The following is a 21,246-nucleotide window of genomic DNA, read 5'->3' on the forward strand; positions in this document are numbered from 1 at the left end:
CCCTGGACCACCCAGTACAGTAAAAGTGCACATTTTAGAGTGGCCTTCCTTTTATTGTGTCCAGCCTAAGTCACACCTGTGCAATAATCCTGCTGTCTAATCAGCATCTGGATCTGCTGCACCTGTGAGGTGGATGGATTATCTCAGCAAAGGACAAAGGACAAGTGCTCACTAACACAGATTTAGACAAATTTATGAACAATATTTGAGAGAAATAGGCCTTTTGTGTACATAGAAAAAGTTTTAGATTGTTGAGTTCAGCTCGTGAAAAACGGGAGCAAAAACAGAAGTGTTGCATTTCTCTTTGTGTTCAGTGTGCGTCAGTGTGTGGGTGCAGTTCTCCTTCCAACCACAGGGGGAGCTCATCTTTACTCATGTGTATAAAACAGCCGAAGAAGAGCAGCCGTCCAACATCCTCAGACTCAGTGAGGATCGGTTTGTGGAAGCCGAACTGAACTGAACCCCGGCGTCTAACCCGCTCTTCTTCCACTGAGACGGTCCAGGTTCGGGTCTAACTCCGTTCCGGGTGTGGGTCTTGTTCCGGTCCGGGGGTCTCTCTTCGTCCGCCTTCACCCGCCCTCAGCTTCACCCGGGTCGGACCTGCGGCTCCCGTCGACGCCCGGGCCCGGTTCTCTCATGGTTCTGCTAAAGAGCCTCCCTCCGCCCACCGAGGGCGTCCGGCACGAGCAGGCCGAGACCACGGCGGTGCTGGACGGGAAGCGGCTCGGCTGCGGGACGCTCTACGTCGCGGAGACGTAAGTGGCGCACGTGGGGCCGTGTTTGAGTGTAAAAACTCGCTGTTACAGACGGGGTTCAGTCATCCGAGTCCTTTTGGGTTTTTAAGGTGTTTAATGCAGACATTTTTCCCACTTCAGTGACTTATAAACCCGTAAACACCCGTCCTGTCACCCGCCACTCCGAACCGATGCACTTCCGGTACAGCCGGAAGTTGTACTGTAACGGGACACGATCTTTCAAAGTAAAAGCAGGATATTGTTTTGGTGTCAGTGGTGGAAACACATGGGTCATTTATCAGACCCCCCACTGGTTTACATCTCTGAATGAGACACTGATTATTTATTTGTGCGTTGTATTGACAAAAAAAAAAGTCTGACATTAATTCTCCTGTTTAATATCTTACACACCTTGTACTGATGCAACATACAAACCGTCAAAATTAATGTTCTAAGTTCAGTATGGTTAGCAAATATTTAGAGGCCAATATAACAATAGTATTCTTAAAAGGGTTACTTGTGGGGGAAAAAAACATTGTAGTTAATGAACAATTTTTGTTTTTAGTAGAAACTGGAGAAATCCATGAGCATCAATGTCCAAGTTATAAAAACCTTAAATGAATGAATAGAAGTAAATGAATCTGAATAACTAAATGTCTAGTTCAGTTATAAAGTAATGAATTACTAAGCCTGGCACTAACTGTAATAAATAGTTCATTTGAGGGGTCATTTTTACTTGTAGTCATGATTCCCACTCATTTGACTAATCACACATTAAAATCAGGTTAAACTACAGATATTTCTTGTCTTTTTTTTATTGTGTTTTTAAACTCCTCAACCTCCTGTTACTCTTTACTTTCCAACCTTCATATAAACATAACAATTAGAGTCAGTTGATAGTAGTTTCATGAAATGGGACATAAGTTATATTTTTTTATTAAGGAAACTGTCAAGGTAGATTTGGAAAAAGTCTAATTTAGGAGCTTCTACCAGTTCTACATATGAGGCTTTATTTGATACAAACAATGGAAGATTTCATCAGTCTTGAAACCTTTCTCTGACATAATAAACTTTGAATTTACTGTTTTTATGAGCATCTACACCATCAGTGAATTAAACATAAGAAAATACCTGTTTTACACTGAAAAATGTAAAATGCAGAGGATGATACTGTGCAGATTATAATAAATGATAATAAATCACTTAAGAAATGTGAAATGTTGAAAAGTATTCATTCTCAGTTTCACCTGAACGTCTCAGACGTTCAGGTGGTCTTTGCGTTGAACAGTGGAGCTGCTCAGACTCTAAACCGTTTCCTGTTTCTGGTTGCAGGCGTCTGTCCTGGTTCGATGGTTCAGGTCTGGGCTTCGCTCTGGAGTATCCCACCATCAGCCTCCACGCCATCTCCAGAGACGTCAGCGCTTTCCCTCAGGAGCATCTGTACGTCATGGTCAATGGCAAACTGAGCGGTGAGTGGACGTTTACTACCTGTACTGAGGAAACCTCAAACAAGGAGGAAGTCTTAATTAATGATCCTTAGCAGCATCCAATTCTTATAGATTTGACAAAAGTTTTATTCGGTTTTGTCAGCTTCCATATCTATATTATAAAATGGAAGTGGACTCTGTGTGTGTGTCTTGGACATCACACTAAATCTGTACAGAGCTGACTGCTACAGTTTGTCATACTTATGTATTTTTGGTTAAGGAACAGAGTAGTGAAAATGGCAAGTTGATAGGACCAATATTTTGGGAGATATTAGTAATTTTGGAAAACAATAGCCTTAAAATCCCGTTGCTATGCCCAGAATCATGTGAATGCTTTGGTGGTGACTGCTGGACAAATGCAGTACAGCATGAGTGAATACACAACAAATATCTGTGCTGGAGGACCGGGATGTTGCCCCTCAGGGTCGGGATGTGGAATTTACAAACAGTGCAGTTACAAAGAAAATAAGTATAAAGCAAATGATTGTTTTGTCTTTTTGTCAACTGTCTTTCCTGTCACCTGCCGAGGGACTACAGATGGAAATTAGCACTGCTGCTACAATCTGGCATATTTACAGCTGCAGTTGTTGTGCATGTTCATTAATATGCACTGTCCCTAATAAATCAATCAGTCAATAAATAAATAAACTGGTTTTAGATGAGATGGGGGGGGGGGGTTACTGTTTGAAAAGAGAAACTCCTTCTATTAAAATGTCAGGTCGAAAAATTTCTGGTGTTTTCTCTGTCATTTCACTTAATTTGGGCGAGCAGAGGCTGCTCCGCTGAGCATGTGCGAACTTGATGCAGACCAGTGGTGACTGGTTTGATGCTCACTCCTTCTGCACATTTTCACTCATATTTACAGGTAAAAATACTCTCAGCTGCAGCTCATCATGCAGATTACTGGTCCTGGTACTGCCAGGTTCAGCTGTTTTATTGAATAAAGAATTGTAATTTTTCACAAACTGTATAAATTTTCTGAGACCAAATAGCATAGAAGGATTTGAGTTGAACATTAGCACAAATCTAACAGACTTCTATCAGATAAAAAGTAGATTCCAGACTCATCCACGTCCAACGTATTTATCGATTTCGATTAAAAGAAATTCAGCATGACTTCGAATCGACTGTAAACGACTGAGTCTGAATACATTTGTCTCGGTTTTTGTCACCTCTGCTGCAAAACCAGACTCTTCTGACATCAGTCAAGTTCAGGACTAAGTTGTGACTTTTCACTTCGTTTCCTTCCAGATGAAAATGAGGCAGAAATGTCTGAGAAAGCAGACGATGAAGACGATGATGATGAGGCTGGCAGCGGTGATGATGACGAAGAAACGGCAATCACAGAGATTCGATTTGTTCCAAGTGACAAAGCGGCATGTGAGTGAGAGGTTTAGGAAGGAAATCTGGACATGAGCAGCAGAAACAAATGGAAAGATGAAGATTTTAAACACAGTCAATATCGATGATAGTTGACAGTTCAATAGAAATTCAGATTATTATTATTTATTCAGGTTATGAGATGGTAACAGATGAAAATAATAGAAAAGATGAAGACCCATTGTCTGATTTCATGATTCGGGGCTTATTTTTTTTTATCACTTTTATGTTAATTTCAACTGAAATAATTAAAATAAGTCTGAGTTCTTATGAAAACAAAAACAACAGGAAGGTGGTTTGTCTTTTGGACCGTTTTATTTTCTCTGTTTTTCCTCTAAATGGTTTAACCAGGTTAGGTTATTTTATCTGTTTAAGTACTTTTAGTAGTCCAACCAGATGCTTTTCTATACCTGCAACACTTCCTTAAACATTTTAAAAGCCCTGTTGCATTTCGTTGGATAGAAACCATTCACTGCCCATTACTGTGTAAATATTATGTTCCTTTCACAGTAGGAATTTTCTATGAATCGTTTTTTTATCTAAGTGTCAAAACAGCATCCAAAGAAATCGATAAACAAGAGCACACACGGTGATGACGGTAGCAAAAAGTATATAATGAGAAAAATAAGAAGAAGAGAAAAAAATAAATGAAATTGGCTGAATACCGTCATAAATCACTGAACTGAAAAAGAACGACACATCTGCAGTGACCAGAAACAATGGAAAATGTCTGGATTATATAGAATATATGAAGATGGAAACGCACCTTCTGTCGTGTGTTGTCAGTTGGAATCCGTCCTCTGATGTTTGTGTTTGACCTGCAGTGGAGTCCATGTTCTCGGCCATGTGCGAATGTCAGGCGCTTCATCCCGACCCCGAGGACGACGACTCTGACAACGACTTCGAAGGAGAAGAGTACGACGTGGAGGAGGCAGGTGAGGTCACTCTGGACATGATCTGTTTGGGTTCTATGATGCCTTCAGGGGCTGTCAGGAAGAAGAGCCTTTGCACTTCTGAATTTGTAATTACCAGTGTGCTGCAATCAAGGGCTTTTGTTGTCGTAGTGAAATGAAAAATGGATGAAACACAATTTATCATGACCTGACAACTGGATAAAACAGTTTTGGATGTGTTAATTCATCTGTTTTTTTTTTGTTTGTTTGTTTGTTTTTTGCACATTGTGTGTACTATAAATGTGCAAAATCATCAGCTAACAGCAGCAGAAATCAGATCAGAAAGAAGCTCAACAAGGTGAACAAAACTGGACAAAATAAACAGCAAAAAGAGCAAAATAATCAACACATTGACCAAAATAATCAATTAAATGAATACAGTCACCAACAAAATAAGTAAAATATGCAACAAACAAACACAAACAAAATGATCAACATGAACAAAATAATCAACAAAAAGAGCAAAATAATCAATTAAATGAATAGAATAACAAAAAAAGCAACAAATTCAGCAAAGATGAAGAAAATGTCAACAACAACACAAACAAAATAATCAACAAATTGAATAAAATGGACAAAATGATCAACAAAAAGAACAAAATCAACAAATGAACAAAATCAGTTAAATGAATAGAATAACCAACAAAATTAGCAAAATATGCAGCAAATTGAACAAAAATGAACAGAATACCAACAACACAAACAAAATGATCAACAAATTGAATAAATTGGACAAAATAATCAACAAAGAGCAAAATAATCCACAAATTGAAAAAAAATTAATGAAATTGTGTTGTCTTCAAGTGCATTTGTTGTCGTAGTGAATTGCAAAATGCCTCAAACACAGTTTATGGTGATCTGTCAAACGATTTTGGACGTTTTAATTCATCTGATACAGCATTTTATTTTTGTATTTTTGGAGGGGTAAATTGCATATCCTATAAATGTGTGAACTCATCTGCTAACAGCAGCAGAACGTTAATAAAACCATTGTTTATCCTAACCCATTAATCCCTTGTTGCGTTCCGACACATTGAAAAGGTCAAAGGTCATTTTCATGTTCTCCAATTGGAAAATACGATGCGAGGGGGCGTTCATGTGCAATTTTGGAGTTTGTAACTAGTATTTACCATAATTCCTATAGCACATGAAGGCAGCATTAGAGTCTAACGCGTCTCATGTGTTTTCTGTCTTCGTCCATGTCTCCGTGGTCGTGGTCGTGTGGATGCTTCGTCGGCAGAGGCAGGTGAGACGTCGCCGTTGGAGTCCATCCATGTTTGGTTGTTAAACGTGTCTAAAACCAGATGATTAACATGTCTTGTGTTTTTTCGTCCGTGTTGCATTCATGTGCCGCTGTCAGAACACGGTCACGCCGACATCCCGACCTTCTACACGTGTGACGAGGGTCTGTCGGCGCTGACGCAGGAGGGCCAGGCCACGCTGGAGAGACTGGAGGGGATGTTGGCCCAGTCAGTGGCCCAGCAGTACCACATGGCCGGGGTCCGGACCGAGGAGACCAGGGCCGACTTCGAAGGTTCGACGTTCAGCGGAAATACAAACATTTACTCACCTACGAACAGCAACACACGACACATGTCCAACAGATCCAATAATTACAGCTAAACTGACAAAAACGACTCCATCACAGTTAAACGTGCTCATGTAACAGACTGAAGCCGTTGACATGAGCAGAAACATCCAATAACTGTTAGAATTACAATAATCAGATCTGATGTGTTTACATGCACTGAAGAAATAAACGAAAAACCACATTTCAGTCCATTATAGGATTTCTTTAGGAGTGCATGCACTACATGGACAAAAGTATGTGGACACATTGAATTCAGGTTTCTTTTCTAGCTGGGGTCTGGGATACAAAACAATAATGACTGATGTCAGAATATAGTTTTATATTATGGGATAGATATCATTGCACTGGTTAGTTTGGTTTAAATTCTTATCTTTGTTTCCAAAATGACTCTGAGATGGTTTTCTCTTAATTTCTCTCAACAATGATTTTTTTTTTTTTTTTTTAAACCCATGGCTTTGATCCATTAAATTCTAAGGAAATGTTGTTTCTAAACTATATGGACATAAATATTGGGACACATCATGTCTACAGCTGTAACTTGTCCTGTTCATGAGGATTTGAGAAAAAAACATCAATATTTCCTTAAAGTTTAATGGCAGAATTTTCTTCCTCTGAGATGTGATGAAAGTAGATGGTTAGATGTGGTAGAAAATTATTTACAATCAGAGCAGAAAAACTATTTTAGAAATTTAGAGGAAGAACATTTAAAATCATAGTCATGGATTTAAAAACCCCCAAAACAAAATCAATGTTGAAGTCAAAACCATCTGAGGCATTTTAGAAGCAAAGGTAACAATTGAAATCAAACTAACCAATGCAATGATATTTATCCCATAATATAAAACTATCTTCTGACAGTCATAACTGTTTTGTATCCCAGACCCCCGTTAGAAAAGAAACACCTGAATGTTTGCTTGTTTTCAATGGTTTTGTTTTTTTTCAATTCAACAATTTCTGTAAAGCCCTGTGAGGCGATATTGGGCTCCATAAATAAAACTGAATTGAATTCGTGTCCACATACTTTTGTCCATATGGTGCATTTCTTTGTAGAATTTCCGAACTGAACTGGGTCAGCGTCGAAGGTCTGACTCAAAGGTGAAGTTTTAAACATGTTTTCTTGCGGCCGTTGTTCACGTGGTTTCATTGGTCGTTTGTGTCGGAGCAGATGGGATGGAGGTGGATCCAGAGGCCATGGAGGCGGGGCAGTTCGAGGACGCCGACGTGGACCACTGGTGAGTCCAGACCTGGACCGGGGGCCAACCCCAGGACCATCACACCTGGTTTCATCCTGTTTTTTTGGTCTCGTCTCATCATCCATGTAACGGTTAAACTCTGTGTACAGACCGAGGGTCCGTCCCAGATCCACTGATGCATCATGGGAATGCAGACGAGGATGCGGCGCCGCTCTCCTGTTCAAAGCACGTACATCAGAGCTTTCCTGTTTTCATTCATCTGAGAGGCTTCCTGAACGTCGCATCGTTCTCATCCTTTGTCGCCGCCGCTTCCACATCGACTGTTGAAATGTTTGTTTTGTACTTAAGGACCAACTGAAAATCAGCTTTTCCTGCTCAGATAAAATATCGTCTTTGTATGAAGTCGTCAATAAAAGCATAGTTTTTGTATGAAAGACCAAAGGTTTTTGTTTTTTCCTGACATTTAACTGACGTAGACGTCATCAGACAGCCTTTACTTTAATCTGAACTTATTATATAGATAAGATCTACTTTATTGTCCCCGTGGGGAAATGCGTTGTGGGCTGCAACAGCAAACAGAAAACAGCACAAACAAAAAGACATCTGAGTGTAGACTAGGGATGTAACGATTACTGGTATAACAATAAACCGCAGTAAAACTGCAGACGGTTAGTATTACCATTTAAATTCTGATTATCATGTTAACCGTGTTTGATTACCACATTTTTCTGGAGAAAACTCCTATGTAAAGATTTGCTTTTATGTCAAATATTTGAGTATAGTTTAATTTATTACCATTTGAATTGTATATACCTAATATTTGGAACCAATATTCACTTTTAAAGTCTTTGAAAAGGTTCGTTAAGCATCTTTGAGTTATTTATGCAATAAATTATATACATTTTTCAAATTGGATTTTATATTTTGTGTTTTCTGGCCTTTTGTGTTTTTATAGCAGGTTAAAGTGAAAAAATAATAGACAGATGATATAGATGAAGTTGTGCTGAAAAAAAAGATCTCAAACATGGGTATAGTAAACATTTGTTTATATAGTATATAAAGGCAAAATCAAAAGGACTGAAAAAATGTACAAAATAGGCTCAGACCACTAAGGGTTAATATTTGAATGTTTCTGCAACAGAGAAAGTGCATTGTCAGTTATTTTATTTGTTTTTTTTTTGTTTTACCTCCACCAAGGAAGTTATGTTTTTGCTGGTGTTGGTCTGTCTGTCTGTCGGTGTGCAAGATAACTCACAAAGTTATGGACTGATTTGGATGAAAATTTCAGGGAATGTTGATACTGGCACAAGGAACAAATGATTACATTTTGGTGGTAATCGGGGGGGGGGCACTGATCTGCCTTGGCGGAGGTCTGCGCTCTCCGAATGCTTCTAGTTTTTGTTGTTTTATTTTCCCGAAATACAACTTGGTTAAATTATTTCAGTGTGTGTATCAGTACTTTTTGAACATTTTGAGCAGAATTTCAACAATACCGCGATAATAATGATAACCGTGATCATTTTGGTCACAATAACCATGATATGAAATTTTCATATTGTTACATCCCTAGTGTAGACACATAATAAATAACACTGTCGACATGTGACGGATGTAAACCCTCCCTTGGACCATGATGTGAACCAAACAGTCCCTGGTCCAACTAAGGTCTGGATCAGACTGAACCATGGTCTGGTCCACTTTAGTTTATTATGACTGTTGTAATAAACCCCATCAGGTCATTTCAGATCCTTAATAAACATTAACACATACAGTTGATAACAGTATAATGTACAAACACCAATAATGGCTACCTGAGCTAGTTAGCAGCTAGCTAACAGACCATAGAATTCAATACATATTAATGCTAATATCAGCTAATGCTAAAGTTCTTGGAATGAATCGCCTGTAAACCTCATGACAGAATCCTCTGGTCTTATTTAACTCCTTAAACTACAACCGAAAAATTTACTTTATTCAATAAACCAGAATCTGAATGTGCAACTTGATGAGACGAGCTAATGCTAGCTGTCAATCACAGAGACCACGCCCTTAATTATGTATAACTTTTTGTCTTTATAATCTAAACAGGTGAGTTAGATGTTAATTTCACCTCCTGATCTGTGTACCAGGCTGTAACATGTATATGTCACAGTATGGAGGTCAATGGGGAGTCACCCTCTAGTGGACAGTCAGGGAACTGCAAGTTTCAGTACGTCCACAGATTAAACTGACCAAATATGAATTTGAAAGAATGTGGTTTTAGTCTGAATTTGACGACACAGTTCAGGCTTCATAAAAATATCAGTTACAGTTTAACGTCTCTGAAACATTAAACCAAGGATTAATCACATGGTTGATTTTTAAAGCGTTATTTAGACCGAGACCCGGGTGAAAATGAAACCATCCACGACCGCGACGTAACTCGGCGTAAATGACTTTAATTAAAACATCTGAAACGTGACGCTTCAGCTTCTCAGCTTCATCGCGTCGTCTCAGTTTCAACACAAATGACACAGTTGAACTCAGTGTTTGTGCAGGTTGTGTCTTTCAAGGCACCAGTAAAACAAATGTTCTGTGGATTCCTACGCTGTGCTCGGCTCCTGAACGTCACATACAGCCTGAATACTAATAGTAATCATAATAATAACACTAATACTGTGAACGCCTCAAACATTCAGCAGGTGAATTCGTCATGTGATGATGAGGATGGAAAGCGTTTAGTTCAGTGTCTGTTATTGCTTTGACTTCACATGCGGAACCTGAACGCATCATGCACATGGAGAATGTTCCGTCAGTTCTGTGTCTGAAGAAATGTCTTTGATTTACCAAATAAACCGGGGTTTTCTTCACCATTGTGGCTTCAGTGCAGTTTCACCTCAACCACACTCATCAAAACCGCCTCAATGTGTCCCAGATCCATTGGTCAGAACTGTCACCACTAGACCGCCGGCGTTTTGGATCGTACATCTGTTCTAACTTCACCGAACTGCACACAGACGTGGGATAAAACTATTAAAAATATACAGAGAAAATACTGGATCCCAGACGGTGCTGAAGCCTCTGAAAACCTGGAATAAGTCATGACATTACAAGAAAAAACAGGCTAATATTAGGAGTTGTCAGATTTCCCAGGCAATCCAAACGCAGCATCACCAGTTTTACTCAATAAATTTAGATAAAATTTACTGTTGCATTAGTGATTTTTCAACAGATTTCCTGTTATATATTACTATCTGTTGTGTATTGTTATGATTTTAGTTTCATACTATGTGAATTTTATTTTGTAATACAGTTTTCTGATCATTTTCTACTATTTTTCTTCACATTTTGCCTTCATGCTCCCAATATTCAGGCTTTTTTCTTGGATTATCAGGATGTTCTGTCGGAGAAACCTGAATAAATGTCAGTGAACAGGCTGAAGTTCTACAGTGACGTTTCCAGACTGTGTTAGAAGTTCATGTTCTTCACCGTGTTGTGCTTCAGTTGGTCCCACGTGATGCGTTCGGGTGTATTTGTTAGTTCCAGTGTGCTCATGAGGTGAACTTCTACGTCCTGAACCCAAACCCATGCGGTCCATCTGCGTTTATGTCAACGTCACAGCTTCTTCCTCTTCTTCTTCTTCTTGTCGTCTTCTCTGAACCCGATGAGTGGTTCTGGTTTCGTCCCCAGCAGAGGAACGAGTCGGTCCAACAGCACCACGGAGATCATCATCCCTGCAGCAGAAACACCAAACATCAGGAAACACTGTCACAGTGACGTATTGATGTTCAATAATCCTCTGTTCTTACAATAACAATGTAATATTTAGTCAATATTTATACAGTTTTTTTAAGAAACTTTCATAGATATACATTCTGTTAATATTGCTAATTTGTGTCTATTCATATTTATGTCTATTTATTTTTACTATATACCTTTAGTTCTATTCTTACTTTACTTTTTGTTACATTTTATACTTTATTTTCTAATCTTAATTTTTAGTTTTTGTAACTTTATATTTGCTGTATTCTTATTTTCTGATGTATTGTTTTTTTTGTTTGTTTGTTTTTTTATTGAAGTTGTTGCACTGACTGTAGTAGCACTCATCATTTCATCGAACACACGACAATAAAATCCTCCAAAATGTCTCCAGTAAAGACAGAACATGTTAGTGAACTGATGAAGTGGAGACACAGATGTCCTGATCTGTAGGAGGACCCTGAAGTATCCTAATGTTTGACAAACAGACAGTGTTAAACTACAACTCCCAGGATGCATTTCAACATGTATCCAATCACAGAGATTCAAATTCATAGCGTGAGACTCATGAGTGAAATAGTATCTAAAATAATTTTCAAGGTCAGACGTTTTCAGGTGATGGGATGTCGTCTCCATGGTTACAGCCTGTATTTATGAGCAGAATCTGAGTAAATGTAGTTTCCTTTCATTTCCAACACTGATACTCATAATCCAGAGTAAACCTGGGGTGTTGTGTGTCCACAGGAGTCTCACCCAGCAGAGGACCCAGCCAGTAAACCACACAGTACTCCAGAAACGAGTGTCCACCACAGGGGAACTGGGTGGAGAAGGCCACGGCGGGGTTAAACACAGCTCCAGTCATACGGCCACCTGGAAACAAACAAACACACAAACAAACAAATAAACAAACAAAACAAACAGACATATAAACACAGACAGAATCACAACAGAGGAAATCATCCACTCACTTAGATTCAACACTGATCATCTTGTTATTTCATCTGTTCAGGTTAAAATCAGTCACACAATGATGTAAAATAAAATAATTAATAATTTAACTTAAATACTTTAAACTAAACCTGTTTAAAACTGTGAGTCATTTAGAAGATGAGGAACACACACATTTAAATAAACCTCATAAACTCACTGTTAAAACCCTGAGCGCAGACTTTAAAACCTCCACTTCATAAACTGACTCGAACTGTCAGATGATGAACCTGAACCAGTTTAAACTCAGACCCGGGACCAGGTCTGTGGTCCGGGACCAGGGACACTGGACCATCCACTGGTCTAAACTCAGGCTCTGAGTCTAGTTCATCTCATCTGGTTCTGATCTGGTTCTGGTTCCGTACCTGCATAAACCACCGTGGTGATGACGGCTGCTACCGCGTGCACGCGGTACTTCTCCTCCACGCTCCTCGTGTGCGTGATCGCGCTCTGCACCGCAAACGCGCACATCATCTCCACTGCAGTGGCGGTCAGCACGGACGCGCGGATGGGGCTCGTGCACTGGTACCCAAGATCCTTGTGGCGCACGTGCAGCGCGGACAGACCGACCCCCCACACCATCCGCATCGCGGCTCGTGCAGCGGCCGCGGCGGCGAACTGGCAGGCGATCCTCCTCAGGGCGCAGCCGCGCGTCAGCCGCTCGCGGTACGCGTGCTCGAGAGCACCTGTCGGGTTCCCGATGGCCCCGCGGAAGGTGAAGCCGTGCACGACGGACGCCAGGTACGTCAAGGTGAGCGCGAGCCGCGGCTCCACCCCGCCCACCTCGGACAGCAGCTTTAGCTCGTGCGTGCAGCAGCAGAGCTGGAAGGTGGACACGAGCTCCACCGCGTACGCCGCGCGGCCGCAGTCCGCAGAGGCGCGAAGCAACAACCTCCGGCCCGCGTCACTTAGAGCCACGACCCCCGCGAGGACCCACACAGACACCGCCACGTCCGCCGTCATGTCAGCGGGTCTCCTCCGACCGGACTCCGTGCACTGGTCACCGGCCGCTGATGCGGATTTATCCCGGAGGATGCGCGATCAGCCAATGAGCTGCGGCCCCGGTGGGTCACATGGTACGGAAGTGAGTGAGTTCTGCAGCTTCCCTCCCCCTCCTGGAGATGAGGGGGGTTCTGTGGTCCATCTGGTCCTTCTGGTCCCTCCTGGTCCTTCTGGTCCACCTCACAAAGAACATTAAATTCTTCCACAGACCAACTGCAGCTCATATGAAAATACAAATAATAATAATAAAAAAAAAACAACTAATAATACTGATCCCAGACGAATATAAAGTAAATTTAAAAATATTTACATAGAATTTAAGAATAAAACCACGTTATTTCAAATACACATGTTAGTCTGAATCACAGAATTGGATCTTATTTTCCTGCAGAAAAACAAACTACTGATAGTTATTCTATAACAATAACATATAGAACTGATACACTAAATATCCACTAGAGGGCGTGTCTTTGACAGTTTTAAATTTGACATATAAATCCTAAATAGACCGACCCATGATGCATTGCAAGATCTGGACTCATATGGACTCAGTCATGAAGAAGCAGGAGCTGAACTGTCAGCAAAGATATTTATTGAAAAAGTTTAAACCATAAAAGTTTATGGAAAAGACAAACATTAAAACACTGATGAATTTGACAAGAGAAAGTAACAGAGTAAAAACCATCTGAATATGAAATATGACGGGTTTGTTCCTGTTACTGATCAACACTTTGGCTTCATTTATGAAAAAGAAAATGTTCCTGTTTGTAACCAAAGGAGTGATACGATGACCTTAAACATATAAACACACAGTGGAACATAATGACCATAAGGAACGATTACAGGTGAGAAAACAGAACACAATAACCTTCATGCTCCACCCTGTTACCATTACCACCCTGTTTGCTCATGTAACAGAAGTAAAACCTCATTCTGATGCCTGACCTCCTGAAAATGATGGATGATGATTTCAAAGGTGCATGGAAAACAAAGCGTCCCGATGTAAAGCTGTGACTGGAGGCATTTTAATGTCAACTTAAGAATATGTGGAAGTTTTAACTTACAGATAAAATGAACACATGCATCGATACACAGATGAGTAAAATAAAAAAATATATAGGATTTTTAATGTCTGAAGGTGTGAAATGTGTGATTTAAGACGCTTATTTAGGGCTTAATAACAGTCCATAAATACATACATTTTATTTTCTATTGTTACAGATTAAAACTGTATTTTTTTGTGAACAGTTCATGCATCTTTTGCCTGATTTTGGTCGTGAAAACCCTCATGTCTTTACTCGTCACATTAAGGTCGACCTTCCAGGTGTAAACAACGGAACAGAAAACTTTGACGGTAAATAACACTGAATAACACTGGACATTTATGACACTGGAGGAAGAAAAGGAGCATAACTGGATGAAAATGACGAGGCTGAAGATAAAACCTGGGTTTAATCTCACCTGTTGGAATGTTTTACCTGTGGTCGAACAGAGTCATGTGATAAAGACGCTTTGTGTGAAAGCCAGCCTGGTTGAAGGTAAACAGCAGATAAACGGTGAATATGTGGTAAACTGGGGCCTCACACGTTGGTGAGGACGGTGCTGGTCACTATGGCGACGGTGACGGTCCCGGGGAGCTCGCTGTGGCGGCGGTCGCCCTTGTCCGTCAGGTGGAGCGTCTGCTGGAAACGGCCCTGTTCGGCGGGAAGCGACACCTGCCCCAGGAACGAGTCCATGAGAACGTTATGGTTGTAGATCTGGAACAAGAAGAACCAGAACATCACAGGAGGTTACAGATCTATCCTGTTACCTGCCGGGTTGGGTCAGGAGGTGGATTCTGGGAAGTGGGGTTTTTTTTTTGATCCAATCCAACTTTATTTATATGCACTTTAAAACAACCACCAGTGGACCAAAGTGCTGTACAGAAGACTAAAAGCACAATAAAAATTAATAAAAGCATTAAAAAAAACATTAAAATCAAATAAAAATAGATAAATAAAACAAGTTAAAATATAAAAACAGAAACAAAATGTCAACATTGCATGAGTGTTAAAAGGTCAAGGACAACAGGTGGGTTTAAGAACAGATTTAAAAACAGGCAAGGAGGAGGCCTGTGTGATCTACAGAGGCAGGCCGGTCCACAGTCTGGGACCAGAACCAGTGAAGGCCCCATGTGCTCGGAGCTTGTACGTTGTTCTGGGCACCATCAAAAGCAGCCGATCAGCTGATCTGAGAGAGCGAGTGGGAGTGGATGTGTGAGGGAGCTCAGAGAGGAAGGGCGGCACAAGACCATGGAGGGATTTAAAAACCAATAAAAGTATTTTCAAATGGAGCGACGCTAAAATTGGAGAAATGTGCTCATATTTACCAGTGCCAGTTAAAAGACATGCAGTGGAATTTTGTACTCTTTGAGGACAAGCGATGGAAGAAGATGATGCATAAAACGACTCCAGTTCACATTAACCTTCTGGTATCCAGGTGAGCATATTATGCACACTTACACTTCATGTTACTAAAGGTCACATTATAGTATAAGCCAGGGTTTCTCAACCTTTTGTGAACCACGCCTCACTAACGCCATCATGAGCCTACTAGCACCACCCCCATACCTGAAAAAATTTGGGGTGGGGGGGTATGTAATTGTAAAAGTAACATGACTGACCTATAGAAGGAGGACGAGGTGGGTTATACAGCTCTGTAGACAGAGCTGTGAGATAGTCCAAGTCAAAGTGAGCTCCTCTCACCTTATCACTGACTACCTGCTGCCCCCCCGAAAACACATTTGCGACCGGGGGGGGGTGGGGATGATGTGCTGGACGATATGTGCCACCCCCTACTCATGGATTGAAGACTGTGAGTGGGGGCTGAGTATGTGACGAGTGATTTATAATGTTGTGATGTACAACAGTAGTCGCAAACGCACCCGCATGCATGCACGACAATGTCACTCACCCCCCCCACACCCCCCCAACCCCCATGTGCTTGGGCCCTCCCCCCAGTTAAGAACCACTGGTACAGACACATCCATGAAGGTCAGTCTGGAGTTTTCTGGTGATGTGACCTGAACCAACTGTTAGAATTCTTATGTCAGCCTTCAGTGTCCCACCCACAGACGTCCTCCAAACCACCGCAGCTGCATCATCTGCACAGCGGTGTAGGAATGTTCATATGTTTTTCATACAGTTTGCTTTGAATTTAATATTTTTTTTTATTTCAACTTGAGTCATAAACAAAATCCAAAATCCTAAATAACTGCCATATTTTAACCCTTTAAATGCCATGTTTGTAATGTAAACAAATTATATTTTTTGATGCCAAAAAGTAAAAAAAAAAAAAAAAAAAAAAAACTTTTTTCTTTCAATATTCTACATAAAAATTTTATTAGTTGTTTTATTTATTTATTTTCATCCTGTCATCTGTCTGTGATTAACACCAACATTGGTTCATATTATTATTATTTTTGGTTCTAGGTCAAATGTTAAATGTGTCAGTGTGTATTCTGTACTCACTTGGTAGAAGGTGTTAGTGCAGGAATTTAACACTGTTTACAATGTGATGATTTTTGTAGATGGATCAGAATTTTAAAAATCATAAAAAAAAAGAGCAACTTCTGAATTCTGGCCTAAAACAAACTGTGAAACACAATATGACCTTTAATAACATGAAGTGTAAAGTGTGTATAATACACCCACTTGGATACTGGAAGGATAACTGTGAATATGTTTGTATATTACGTATGGTTTTAGTAAATTGAGGTTTGTTTTTTTTTTAAATCCTGCTTGTGCTTCAGTTCAGAAAACAGTTGATTAAAATTATAAATCACACCAAAAATTGAAAACTCAACATTTAAAAGCGCTAAAGGAAATAAAAGAAATGATGTTGAAATATTTATAGTCAATTAAATCCAATCTTTATCGACAAAACAGAGTGAACAGAATGACAAAACCTCTGACATGCAGGGGATTCATAGTTTTCCTGAATTAACACCGACAGTCAGAGTTCATCTGTGAACCCCGAAACCTGAAACCAGCGTCTCTGACCCATGTGACTACTGACCTGGATGCTGATTGGCTGGTTGCTCTTCTTCCTGTAGAACAGCGCCTTGGTGTCGAAGGCGGGGCTACAGGTGTTCTTATGGACCGGAGAGCGGACCTTATCACCTTCACATCGGATAATCACGTACGGGTCGGACACTGGAGACACAAACGTTCACACAAAACCATCACATTCATGGATGACAGGAGTAAAAACACAACAAACCACTGACGTTTCACTACAACAGAAATCTGTCATAAACTACAGGAGCTGGACCCCTACCCACAATCCCCCTGGCTGATCAATAACCCCAGATGTACCTCCGTCCGAGTCCTGCCTGGCGAGTCCGTCGGCCTTCAGGATGTGGACCTGGGTGACCATGGAGGGGTACCCACAGAGTCCAGACCAGCAGGTCTGTGGAGGCTGGTCCTGGGTCAGCTCCCTGACAGACAGGAAACGGGTCAACACTGGACCTGGGGGGGGGGTGTGGTCTGTACTGTCTCCTACTGGACCTGGGGGGTGTCGTACCTGCACTCAGAGGGGACGTCGGTGAACACGCGCAGCAGGAAGTCCCCCTCCAGGCCGGGGTCAAAGGTCGTGGGGATGATGACGTAGCGTCCCTCCATCAGGTCCACACGCAGGAACACCGACCTGGAGTTGATGTAGATGCTGCCGCCCACCTTCTGCTGGGGGGTGTGCATCCGGAACGTCCTGTTCAACTCCACCTGACGCCACAGAGCCACACCCATCACATGACCACACCCATCACATGACCACACAAATGACCATACTCATCACATGACCACACCCATCACATGACCACACAAATGACCATACTCATCACATGACCACACCAGTCACATGACCACACAAATGACCACACCTGCCAAGTGATTTCTCTTCATCTATTATATTTCCCTCTGAACTGTGCATTTTTCATGTACTTTCCTTTATTTAATTCACTGATCATGTAGATGTTCATTAAAGTTCAGAGTAAATCCAAAGGTTACTAAATCAAAACTGAGAAAACTGAAGAAAAAGTGACGTTTTCAACAAAAAAATGTCATTAACTGAACATAAAAACCGCATCACTTTCCTTTATGTCATTTATTATTTTATTTGTTCTTTTTGTTAATTTTCAGTTTGTTCATCTTACGTATTATTTTGTCGATTTCTTTTATTCATTTTTTCTATTATTATTATTACCTCCGCCAAGGAGGTTATGTTTTTGCCAGGGTTTGTCTGTTTGTTTGTTTGTCTGTCCGTTAGTGTGCAACATAACTCAAAAAGTTATGAACAGATTTGGATGAAATTTTCAGGGTTTGTTGGAAATGGGATAAGGAAGAAATGATTAAATTTTGGTGGTGATCGGGGGTGGGGGAGCCCACGGGGGGGCCACTGATCAGCCTTGGCGGAGGTCTGCGCTCTCCGAGTGCTTCTAGTTTTGTTTGTTTTTGTGCTTTTTTTTGTCGCTCATTTTAACAGACTTATTCCAACTTCATGGACCACAGGGTACATGTTTTTCCTCTGTCTTTATGGCATATTTTTGTTCACATTCTCAGCTAAAATATTTGTTTCACAGATACGGAGGTAATTTTTATGATCACAATATGAAAAACTCTTCAGTAATAATGAGGATGGTTGTTTTTAACACCTATGTCTTGTCTTAGATTTAATATTTGAGCGTCTCCTGTCTGTCCTAGACCTGCTTTGTCCAAACCCATGTGTTACGTTAAACCCATGTTTGGTTTTCTTAGTCCAGAACCCCCCCCCTCACCCCCCCTCACCCCCCCTCACCCTGTGGATGTCGAAGCCGATGGCGAGGTTCTCTCCCCGGCCGTGTCTCAGCGACGCCCTTCGGTCCTTCTGCTGCAGACAGATCAGAACCTCGTCCTCCGGCTTCTTCACGTCGAACACGTACTACACAAACACACACACAAAAAACAAACACACACACACACACACACACTGTCAGAGCCGGTGTCTCACCCAGAATAACTTCCCACCAGCAGAGGGCGACAGACCTGCGGGTTCTGGAGGAAGCTGTGTTTGTTGTTGGAGCACCCCCCCGCCCGGTTCTGCAGCGGGTCGTCATGGCGACGCCAGGAGCCTCGCATCACCGCCTCCTCCCACGTCTTATGGAAACTCAGGTAGGACGTGTTGATGAGGCGGCACAGGATGAGGTCGGTGAAGTTGGATACGAAGTCATCGAATGTCATCCTGAAGTAGAAGAAGAAAGAGAGGAAGAAGAAGAAAAAGAAGAAGGAGAAGAGGAAGAGGAAAAAGAAGAAGAGGAAGAAGAAGGAGAAGAGGAAAAAGAAGAAGCAGAGGAAAAAGAAGAGGAAGAAGAAGAAGGGGAGTGAAACAAAGGGGAAACACTTCCATCTGAAATAACCCGGTTCATTTCTTTGACTCTACGTGTGATGCAGTCGTGTTTCACAGGCAAAACAAGGAACAAATGGACAAAAATGAATAAAACTGAACAAAAGCAGGTTTTGGATGTTTGTTTTCATAATTAATGACATTTAATTTTTTGTTGTGTTTTCTCCGTTGTGATATAACACCCTTTGAATCTGTGAACCGATTGATCATCTTTCGACTCATCCTGGATTAAAGGACGTGGAACCAGCTGAACTGAGCCCACACTCACCAGAACTCGCCGTCATCTTGGACGGTGACGCCGATCTTCTCCCGTTCGCTCTTACTGACCTTCTTCCATTCTTCAGAACTGGAACACAGTCGGGTTCAGAACGGTTCAGACGAGAAACGACCAGCATTTATTTACAACAGACGACGATTTAGAAAAAAACATGAAACAACACGACGTAAAGAGTCAAACACGATGAGTTCAAGGACCAGACAGTGTTTCAGACTGTCCACAAATGATCCTCATATTTAGAACAAAAGTCTGACATTTTATTATATATGACCAAAAAATTTAAATCAAATGTATTTACAGTTTTCACTGAGCTGTTAGATATTCACCTATAGATATAGTTTCCTTTCCTTTCCTCATTCATTTCCTTTCCTTGTTTCCTTTCATTACTTCTTTTCCTTACTTCCTTTCCTTATTTCCTTTCCTCATTCATTTCCTCTCCTCGTTTCCTCTCCTTGTTTCCTTTCCTACCCCCTCCCCTCCTCACCTGTCACTCCAGGGTCCGTTCCACTCCCTTTCACCCCAGGGGTTCCTCATTCGGATCATGGTCAGTTTGTCGGACCTGAAGAAGGCCAGCAGGCCGTGGCCCAGCCTCACCCTGCGCACGTCGGTGACGGCGTAGGCGTGGCCTTTGACCAGACCGCAGTCCAGCCTGGCCTCCATGTCTGCGGCGGACAGCGCCTGGCGAGCAGATGGTGGGTTAACGACGACGATTCATAACAAGAGACGGAATCAACCAATGAGAAAACATCTGGAATCTAACATGTGACCTTCAACCACCACCAATGTACTGCCTTCAAACTTTCCTTTCCTTTCCTTTCCTATTTCCCTTCCTTTTTCCTTTCCTATGTTATTTTTTTTCCTTTCCTATTTTATTTTTTTTCCTGTTTCCTTTCCTTTTTCCTTTCCTATTTCCTTTCCTTTCCATTCCTATTTCCTTTCCTTTCCTTTTTCTTTTCCTTTTTCCTTTCCTATTTCCTTTCCTTTCCCCTCTTCCGTGTCATCTACGTTCTTCATGTCACTTTCAGGACCTTGAACCTTAAACCTTACACCTGACCTCATTCTGACTAACCCTCTGTTGACCTCCCGTGACCCCGTGACCTCTGACCCTGTGACATCACGGTGCCATGCAGGTGCGTGTGACCCGCTTCTTCTCACCCGAATGGAACAGCTGATGAGTCCTCCCCTGTTGTGGACCTTCAGGACTCTGTCGAACAGCTGGTTCCTCTTGTCCTCATCCTCCTTGAAGCTGTCCTCCGTCAGGTCCATGGGTTCGGACACGCCCCCGGTGAAGTCCACCAGGGCGTCGGCCGTGTTCCCTCCGTCCAGCGCCTCGTAACAGCCGTACATCCTGCAACGCAAACGCAAGATGAAGAACACAACGCACCTGCAACACCTTCACCCTGAGCTTCATTCATTCATGTAGTGAGGACGACAGGAAGTGGATCATCTGAAGGATTATTTCAGTCAGTTTGGGCATTTGTATTTCC

General features: G+C 41.5%; 3 protein-coding genes across 5 annotated transcripts in view; 1 reads left to right on the top strand and 2 right to left on the bottom strand.

Moving 5' to 3' along the window:
* The first annotated feature begins 377 nt into the window (after positions 1–377).
* Positions 378–7,772, top strand: clns1a (chloride channel, nucleotide-sensitive, 1A). 2 transcript variants are annotated; one of them, XM_030151298.1, is made up of 8 exons: positions 637–755; positions 2,067–2,203; positions 3,473–3,601; positions 4,426–4,536; positions 5,795–5,800; positions 5,915–6,088; positions 7,311–7,377; positions 7,488–7,772. In XM_030151298.1, coding segments are annotated over exons 1-8 (744 nt in total). In that variant the 3' UTR covers positions 7,489–7,772. The 2 variants fall into 2 exon arrangements, with proteins under 2 accessions (XP_030007157.1, XP_030007158.1); XM_030151297.1 differs by lacking the exon at positions 7,488–7,772 and having other exon boundaries at positions 378–755; positions 7,311–7,381.
* Positions 7,773–9,760: 1,988 nt separating this feature from the next.
* Positions 9,761–13,299, bottom strand: aqp11 (aquaporin 11). Its single transcript, XM_030151294.1, has 3 exons — positions 12,429–13,299; positions 11,830–11,946; positions 9,761–11,051 (listed from the first exon to the last, which is right to left on the bottom strand). The coding sequence occupies exons 1-3, from the start codon at positions 13,024–13,026 to the stop codon at positions 10,933–10,935; spliced, it is 834 nt and encodes a 277-aa protein (XP_030007154.1). The 5' UTR covers positions 13,027–13,299; the 3' UTR covers positions 9,761–10,932.
* A 336-nt stretch (positions 13,300–13,635) lies between these two features.
* LOC115431039 (calpain-5) overlaps positions 13,636–21,246 on the bottom strand; it is a 36,266-nt gene continuing 28,655 nt past the window's right edge. For both annotated transcript variants that reach the window (XM_030151281.1, XM_030151282.1), the window contains exons 5-13: positions 20,915–21,107; positions 20,244–20,437; positions 19,751–19,828; positions 19,125–19,320; positions 18,898–19,020; positions 17,629–17,825; positions 17,421–17,542; positions 17,122–17,258; positions 13,636–14,822 (exon numbers count right to left, since the gene is read on the bottom strand). In XM_030151281.1, coding sequence (XP_030007141.1) covers positions 14,646–14,822; positions 17,122–17,258; positions 17,421–17,542; positions 17,629–17,825; positions 18,898–19,020; positions 19,125–19,320; positions 19,751–19,828; positions 20,244–20,437; positions 20,915–21,107 — 1,417 coding nt within the window. In that variant the 3' untranslated portion in view covers positions 13,636–14,645. The remainder of the gene's footprint in view (positions 14,823–17,121; positions 17,259–17,420; positions 17,543–17,628; positions 17,826–18,897; positions 19,021–19,124; positions 19,321–19,750; positions 19,829–20,243; positions 20,438–20,914; positions 21,108–21,246) is intronic.

Source organism: Sphaeramia orbicularis, chromosome 13, assembly GCF_902148855.1.
Source record: "Sphaeramia orbicularis chromosome 13, fSphaOr1.1, whole genome shotgun sequence".
Lineage (NCBI taxonomy): Eukaryota > Metazoa > Chordata > Actinopteri > Kurtiformes > Apogonidae > Sphaeramia > Sphaeramia orbicularis.

Coding starts and splice junctions, on each gene's coding strand:
- clns1a (XM_030151297.1), top strand. CDS start 637: ATGGTTCTGCTAAAGAGCCTCCCTCCGCCCACCGAGGGCGTCCGGCAC. Junction 756..2,066: donor ACGCTCTACGTCGCGGAGAC/GTAAGTGGCGCA, acceptor TTCTGGTTGCAG/GCGTCTGTCCTGGTTCGATG. Junction 3,602..4,425: donor TCCAAGTGACAAAGCGGCAT/GTGAGTGAGAGG, acceptor TTTGACCTGCAG/TGGAGTCCATGTTCTCGGCC.
- aqp11 (XM_030151294.1), bottom strand. CDS start 13,026: ATGACGGCGGACGTGGCGGTGTCTGTGTGGGTCCTCGCGGGGGTCGTG. Junction 11,947..12,428: donor CACCACGGTGGTTTATGCAG/GTACGGAACCAG, acceptor GTTTGTTTCCAG/GTGGCCGTATGACTGGAGCT. Junction 11,052..11,829: donor CTGGCTGGGTCCTCTGCTGG/GTGAGACTCCTG, acceptor TTTCTGCTGCAG/GGATGATGATCTCCGTGGTG.